An 8,637-nucleotide genomic window follows, 5' to 3' on the forward strand; every position below is an offset into this window, starting at 1 on the left:
TATATAATCTGTTTTCCAACATGCTTTCTGTCTTTGTCTTGGGATGAAGTTACTTGGTTTTGTCCTGGCCCGATACCCTCGCTGGGAGTAAAACAGTCAAATATATAATTAGAGATTTGGGAGATATGCTATTTTTTGTCTTGTAAATGTTATGCATTGTATTATGTTTTGTTTACGTTGTATATATGATTTGTGAACACATGAGTATATTCCTCTTAACGGGGACCTGTGCTTGTGTCTGGATGAGACTTTGATAATATACTCTAGGACTCAACAACTGTTTCCTATTTGAACCGATTCCCCTTTGTCTTATCTTTTCTTGGGTGCTTTAATTGTAATTCTAGAACTTTGTACTATCCATGTTCTTCCTTTTTACTTGTGCTGATATGACATTAATGTGTTGCAAGCGCCGTAAAACCCTCAAGAAACAAAAAACAAAAAAAAAACAAAAACAAATATATTCAAGGCCGGAGTCCTTGACTTGAGATGGAAACAGTTAAATGTATAACTATAATTTTGGGAGATGATACTTTTTTCCTTGTAAATAATCTCTCTGTCATGTACTGTTATATCTTTTTGTTTTAGACATATAATGGTTTGTAAACATTTGAGTGTATTCCCCATAGTGAGGACCAGTGCTTATGTCTGGATGAGACTTTTAGGTGATCTCAAACCAAGAACACTGATAGCGTAATCTTGGAATCTATATCTATTCCCTATTTGAACAATTCTCTATTGACTTACTTTTTCTAGTGTGTGTTTAATTGTAAATCTATCAGTTCTGTGACTGTTCCATTTTTTCCTTTTTATTGGCGTTGAAATGGCCTATATGTGTCTCACTTTTTCTAAGCTCTAAAAATTGTGCATGAAACAGTGCCAGACAAAACAGAAAAAAATACAAGAAAAATAAAACACACCAAAACATCATCCTGCCATGACTGGGAAGCAGGATGATTTTTTGGGGATGTTTTTTTTCTTGTATTTTATCTCTGCTTTGTCTGACACTGTTTGACACACACTTTTTCAGATCTTTATCTTTCACCATCAATAGTGCGTTTTCCCTAATGTGTCATTTCTTGCGCGTGTGTAAGCGCACAATCACTCTTAACGTGTTTACATGGGCAGGAGGTCACTTGTGTGTCTTCTATCCCCTTATATCAGGTTTCGGAGTAGCTGTCTGTGTTTGTCTTGGGGTGGGATTACTTGATTTTGTCGTGGCCTGTGCCTGAGTCCTTGGCTGAGAGTAAAACAGTCAAATGTATAGTGTTAGTTTTGGGGGGTGATATTTTTTTCTTGTAAATCATCTCTTTGTTATTTATTGATAGTTATATTTGTGTTGTTTTGAACATATCTTGTAAAGGTTAAGTTTATTCCTTTTAGTGGAATCTTGTACTGGTATCTGGATGAGACGTTTAGTTGATCTCAATGCTATATGCTCTTGGAATATTAACGCCTAATGTAATTCTTGGATTTTTTATCTTATTTTCTTCCTTTTTACTGTCGTTGATGTGGCATAAATGTGTCGTAAAATCCTGTTTAAAAAAAAACATAACATCCAGATATCTTTGGGCTATTCTAAACTCTCTCTTTTTACCGTCTAGAATGACTTTTAACATTTCGTTGGCTCCTTGAAACTCTTAAAACAAACAATTAGTAATAGAAAACTAACAGATGGCAATTCCCTTATCCGGCGCAAGGAAAAAATTGTCTTTAGGGTTAATCCCAGGTGGGGGGGGGGGGGGGGGGGGGGGGGACAAGAGATAATTCAGGCGTTAGCCACATGCAGCGCCGCAAAGTGATCAAAAGGGGCTATGTTTCTTGGTCAAGGAAATAAAAATTATTAGATGCTGACAACAGCCAGGCTCGAACGAGGGATTTTTGGTTGCAACTTGCCCCCCCCCCTCCCCCACCCCTAATTCAATATAATAATCTAATTATTAATGTAAGTCAGTTGTATCATCATCATCATCATCATCATCATCATCATCATCATCATCATCATCATCATCATCATCATCATCGTCGTCGTCATCATCATCACAATCACCACCACCACCACAATAATTATCAACATCGTCATCTTCGTCACAACCGCTACCACCACCACCACCACACCACCACCACCACCACACCACCACCATCATTATCATCATCATCATCATCATCATCATCATCATCACAACCACCACCACCACCGCCACCATCATCACCATCATCATCATCATCATCATCATCATCATCATCATCATCATCATCACCGTCGTCGTCGTCATCATCATCATCATCATCATCATCATCATCATCATCATCATCAATTACCGCAAATCTAGTCGCCGTTGTCGTTATCGTAATTATCGCAACGACGTCCACTATCACCATCTGTATTGTTGTAATAATGTTGATCAATAAGAAATGAAATCAACAACGTTAATGTAATATACTTTATTTCAAAATGGATCGTAGAAATAGTAATAGAAATTCAAAATATGAATGACATTATGTCCTTAGGTTTTATCATTACCTTTTGTGTTACCTTATAGTTGTTTAACATGTGTACCAGTTAACCGATCTTTTTGCTTTATAAATATTTTTTTGATAATAGATATGATTCCTTCATGATAAACGTGTAATAATTTTGTATTGTTGGAAGACGCTCAGGATTGTCAATTCAGATGAGGCTATGACAAAAAAGTCGTGTTCTTGAAAGATTTGAAGAAACAGGGAAAAGATTGTGCTATTTTTTAAAATGATTTCATATCTTGTTAACGTAATTATATATTTTCTTTCTTCTACGTGGATATTGTCAACTGCATGTATACGTACAATTTAACAGTTTTAGAAATCTCTAATAACTTTTATGTACATACTGGTGTCAAATATGATGATGGAAAAAATTAAGTTGGTGAAATGAAACTTTTCCCCCTTTTTCATTTGTTTGTTCTTTCTTTTTCTTTTCTTTTTTGTTTTGTTGTTGTTGCCTTTTTTATGTGGTATATTTATTTTATTGTATTTATTATTGTACTAGTACTAGACTACATACTCTTTTTATGTATTTAAATTGACAACTAATGGCCTTTAACAACGTCCTCACGTCGCTCTCGTCATGGAACGACCTTTTTGGTCAAAGCCCCAGTTGTTTGTCCATAGGCATTTGTTGATCTCGATGTTGCATTCCTATTATTCTTCATCACTCATCGCTGTCTGTCATCTTTCACTCTCATTTTGTTTCAAATCATGTAGCTTGTGACCAGGAATCCCGTGGTGTTAGATGACATGTGAACTACTTACAATGATATTATGCTGACTTTTATTCTCTTCATCTGAGAACAGAAAATGAAAAGTAAAAGTTTAATGACCTTTTCAGAATCCTATAATGTCATAAAAAATAAAGAATCTTTCTTTTATATTTTGGAGGCAAAACCTCCGATCTAAAGTCAATAAGCGAATGAAATTGCTTGGAACAGATTTTTTAACTTCACTGCCACTTTTAGAAAATTATAAAGGCCCTTTGAAATTGGAATATCCCAATCTCTAATCCAAAGTCCAGTGATTTATCTACTACGCAAATCCAAACGGGGAAACTAGTATAAGATGAGGGATTGTTTCAACAAATGACACGGGTTAGGGGGGGGGGGGGATGATCAAGTAGTTTCTGCCATTTACCCCGTTCCGTCCCCTTGACTATTTATTCCAAGTCAACGAAAAGGCCCGAGCTACCCTTAGTACATGCCAAACACACAAATAGGTTAGACCCAGTAAGTAGTAAGTGAGTATTTCTAACAGTATTTTGACACACCGATGAAGGAACCTGACGACATAGTGCATTTTTTTACAATCATTTGTGTTAAAATTGTGAATGATGCTCTGAATTTGTGGGCTGTTTGCTTCGGGTAATAGGCAAGTACTTCAGATGCTGTGGGGGTCGGTTCACGGTCATCAGTTGATTTGAGGGGCAAAATATACTGATTTAAAGTTTTCATTAAAAAATAAAACCACCGAAATATTTATTCCATCCGTTTTAATAAAATATACAATAACTCACTTAATTTTCAAAAATGTATGCATTGTATGTTGATTCATTGACTCGAGACTCATACTATAATATAATAGTTTTAAAAAGGCATCCATGTGTCAATAACTAGACAGGCATTGCAACAAGAGATCGCAGAGAAACCATTAATTCTCCCCATTCGTCTTCTTGTTATAGTTTGTTGCAACTCTTCAGGTTTTTCAATTAAGAAGCTGTATATGTAATTTATGGCCAAAATAATAACATATTTATACCATTGCACGGATGAAAGTGTCTGGGGATAAATAAGGAATGTTGTAATTTCCAGCATTTTGACAAGATGTGCTCAGCCCTCCTATCTGTTTTCCAAACTCAATGCAATGCATTACCGGTTGTGTTGTGGAATGATGTAGGGTCTGAATCAAGACTGTCAATCACCTCGTATTTGTGACCTAGTGACTCAAGACGGAATTATGCCGGGGTGAACTTGGTGCCAAAAAGGGATTTAAAAGTAAAAGTAACTAGAAATGTTTGATTTCAGGGTTTTAAATAAATGTTTTTGGTCATTTAAACAACAATGTCTATTGCCTTCAATAAAAGAGATAAAATTAACACACTTTAGAATTTCGACAATAAAATTAATTTTTAGCACAAAAGTAAACTTGATTTGATCCATATTTGAGACGATGGGTCACATTTTGTTCCTTTGTGAGTGCATCATATCAATTTGATTCATATTTTCGCGATTTAAAGATTCAGACTGCTTATTACTTATAATCATAAAAAGAACACACAGCGCGTTTTAAAGTATCGCTGCCCTAGGCCTATACTGCCGCACAATGATAAAACACATTTTAAAATTTTGGCCCAAAAACTTAGCTCTAAGAAAAAAAAATTAATGATTAAAAACTTACATAGATTATGCTCACTTGCCGTAACCCCTCAATTTGTTCACTGCATAGTTGGGGATGGTCTGAGTATGGGTGACCTTGGTATAGTGAGGGGTCACTTGGTATGACCCATGACCCCCATATCCATAGGGGTCATATGATCCGTATTTTCCGTACTTGGCACCAATGGGTACATAGACCCCGGGGTAGACGGCTCCAACACCACCGTAGACGTTGGTAGAATGCTCGTATGACCCCCCAAGAGCAGGGAATCCGTAGTTGTTTGTGACGTACTGTGAACTCTTTTTCGATGTTGTGGCATGGCCCAAGAGAGGATGACCTGTCTGGTAATTCTCGAAACTTGATGTGGAATGTGCAGGTTGGTAACCAAAGCCGTTGTAGTGAGGGGTAACTCGCCCACCGTAGCCGGAGTTGTATGACGAATATCCTCCGCCTAATGGATACGCTCCCATACCACCATAAAGCGCTGAGGCAATTCGAGCATTCGAAATTGCTTTAGATTGAAGCAGAGGATTAACGTTGTAAGATGCAGCAGGTGAAAATATGGAGACAGATCTTGGGCTTCTGATGTTTCTCGTAATTGGCACGGATTGTGCTAACTGAGCCAATGCGATGAGTAACACGGAGAAAAGAATTTGAACTGAAGGCGTCATTTTTATTGTATGCTGTGGAGGTAGTAAGGGCATAATTGAGCTAACGATATGTAGTCTGATAAATTGACATTCTACATATTGAATTATAATATAATGTTTGAAAAAAGTACTTTGTGAAAGATCGGTGTCTTATCTAGAGGATATCAAGCAATTGATTTCAGGCTAGCACTATTCAGTATCTGATACTGAATAGTGGTTTTGCACTATTCAGTATCAGATACTGAATAGCGGTTTTCCACTATTCAGTATCTGATACTGAATAGTGGTTTTGTACTATTCAGTATCTGACACTGAATAGTGGTTTTGCACTATAATACGGTGTTTTTTTTTCTGAAACCTGACAAAGTTATGGGAAGAGGGCAGCTGTGGGAGTAAATCTGGGACTCAGAGAAGTGTACACCTGTGGGGAGTGAACCCGGGACTGGGTTTCGTCGGGCTTCGTAATAAAAAGCAATTACTTTTTTACGAAACCCGACGACACCTGGCAATATCCGGCAAAGTTATGGGAGGTATGCAGCAGCGTGTGTGTGTGTGTAAGGGGGGGGGGGGGGGGGGGGGCGAGAGGAGGGATGAACCTGAGATTCAGGGAAGTGTACACCAGTGGGGAGTGAACCTGGGACTCTGGGTTTTGTAAAACAGCAATAACAAAATGGGGGAGGGGGGGGGGGGTTACGTTTTTACGAAACCCGACAATATGCGGCAAAGTTATGGAAAGTAGGCAAAGCGTGGAGACTGAACCTGAGACAGTGAAGTGTACACCAGTGGGGAGTGAACCTGAGACTATGGTTTTCGGCGGCCTTCAGCTAATTTCATATAAAAGCAATTACTTTTTTAACGAAACCCAACGAAACCTGGCAATATCCGACAAAGTTATGGGTAGTAGGCAACAGTGGGGAGTGAACCTGAGATCCATGGAAATGTACACCAGTGGGGAGTGAACCTGGGTCTGGGTTTCGGCGGGTTTTGTAAAAAAAAAAAAGCAATTACTATTTTGTTTACGAAATGCGCCAAATCCCAACAGAATGGGGCAAAGTTATGGAAAGTAGGCAAATAATGGGGAGTGAACCTGAGACTAAGGGAAGTGCACACCAGTGGGGAGTGAACCTGAGACTATGGTTTTTGGCGGTTTTCAGCTAGTTTCACATAAAAGCAATTACCTTTTTACGAAACCTGGCAATATCCGACAAAGTTATGGGAAGTAGGCAACAGTGGGGAGGGAACTTGAGATTCATGGAAGTGTACACCAGTGGGGAGTGAACCTGGGTCTGGATTTCGGCGGGTTTTGTAAAAAAAAAGCAATTACTTTTTGTTTACGAATTGCCAACAAAATGGGGCAAAGTTATGGAAAGTAGGCAAATAATGGGGAGTGAACCTGAGACTAAGGGAAGTGTACACCAGTGGGGAGTGAACCTGAGACTATGGTTTTCGGCGGGTTTCAGTGCGATTCACATAAAAGCAATTACTTTTTTACGAAACCCGGCAATATCCGACAAAGTTATGGGAAGTAGGCAACAGTGGGGAGTGAACCTGAGATTCATGGAAGTGTATACCAGTGGGGAGTAAACCTGGGACTATGGTTTTCGGTGGGTTTCAGCAAGTTTCATATAAAAGCAATTGCCTTTTTACGAAACCCGACGAAAACCTGGCAATATCGGAGAAAGTTATGGGTAGTAGGCAACAGTGGGGCGTGAACCTGAGATTCGGGGAAGTGTACACTAGTGGGGAGTGAACCTGGGACTGGGTTTTGGCGGGTTTTGAAAAAAAAAAAAAGCAATCACTTTTTGTTTACGAAATGCACCAAATCCCAACAAAATGGGGCAAAGTTATGGAAAGTAGGGAAATAATGGGGAGTGAACCTGAGACTAAGGGAAGTGTACACCAGTGGGGAGTGAACCTGAGACTATGGTTTTCGGCGGGTTTCAGTGCGATTCACATAAAAGCAATTACTTTTTTACGAATCCCGGCAATATCCGACAAAGTTATGGGAAGTAGGCAACAGTGGGGAGTGAACCTGAGATTCATGGAAGTGTACACCAGTGGGGAGTGAACCTGAGACTATGGTTTTCGGCAGGTTTCAGCTAGTTTCACATAAAAGCAATTACCTTTATACGAAACCTGGCAATATCCGACAAAGTTATGGGAAGTAAGCAACATTGGGGGGTTAACTTGAGATTCATGGAAGTGTACACCAGTAGGGAGTGAACCTGAGACTCTGGTTTTCGGCGGGTTTCAGCGAGTTTCATATAAAAGCAATTACTTTTTTACGAAACCCGACGAAACTGGCAATATCCGACAAACTTATTGAAGTAGGCAACAGTGGGGGGTGATCCTGAGATTCAGGGAAGTGTACACTTGTGGGGAGTGAACCTGGGACTCTGGATTTTGTAAAAAAGCAATACCAAGGGGGAGGGGGAATTACTTTTTTACGAAACTCGCCAAAACCCGACAAAGTTATGGGAAGCAGGCAGCAGTGGGGAATGAATCTGGGATTCGGACACCGATGGGGATTGAACCTGGGACTGCGAGAGGCTGATACCAGTGGACAGTGAGCTCAGAATGTACTTTTATTTCGAAACCTACCGAAATTGTCAAAAGTTATGGGAAGTGGGCACCATTGGGCAATGAACCAGGACTCAGGGAAGTGCACACCGGTTGGGAGTGAACCTGGGACTGGGAGAAGAGGATATTAGTGGAAATGAACCTGGGACTATGGAAGATGGATGCCAGTGGGAAATGAAGCCGGACTATGGGAGTTGGGTACCAGACAAGAATGAAGCAATTCCTTTTTTACGAAACCCGCCAAAACCCGTCGAAAAACCATAGTCTCGGGTTTACTCCCCAATAGTGTACAGTTCTCTGAGTCTCGGGTTTACTCCCCCACTGTTGCCTACTTTCTTTCCATAACTTTGTCGGATATTGTCGGGTTTCTTAAAAAAAGTAATTGCTTTTTTTTTTTTACGAAACCCAGTCCCAGGTTCACTCCCCACTGCTGCCTACTTCCCATAACTTTGTCGGGTTTCGGCGTGTTTCGTAAAAAAAGAAACACCCCTAAAAATACCACATG

The 8,637-nt window shown here is 39.6% G+C and overlaps 1 protein-coding gene across 1 annotated transcript in view; it reads right to left on the bottom strand.

The window, feature by feature from the left end:
- Positions 1-2,427: 2,427 nt before the first annotated feature.
- The window catches only part of LOC144965127 (uncharacterized), a 9,472-nt gene continuing 3,262 nt past the window's right edge, over positions 2,428-8,637 (bottom strand). Inside the window, exons 2-3 of the mRNA XM_078900088.1 lie at positions 4,924-5,585; positions 2,428-3,320 (exon numbers count right to left, since the gene is read on the bottom strand). Coding sequence (XP_078756214.1) covers positions 4,935-5,573 — 639 coding nt within the window. The 5' untranslated portion in view covers positions 5,574-5,585 and the 3' untranslated portion in view covers positions 2,428-3,320; positions 4,924-4,934. The remainder of the gene's footprint in view (positions 3,321-4,923; positions 5,586-8,637) is intronic.

The sequence above is a fragment of the Berghia stephanieae genome, chromosome 2 (genome assembly GCF_034508935.2).
Source record: "Berghia stephanieae isolate SIO BIC M18660-M18661 chromosome 2, UCSD_Bste_1.3, whole genome shotgun sequence".
In the NCBI taxonomy this organism is placed as follows: domain Eukaryota; kingdom Metazoa; phylum Mollusca; class Gastropoda; order Nudibranchia; family Aeolidiidae; genus Berghia; species Berghia stephanieae.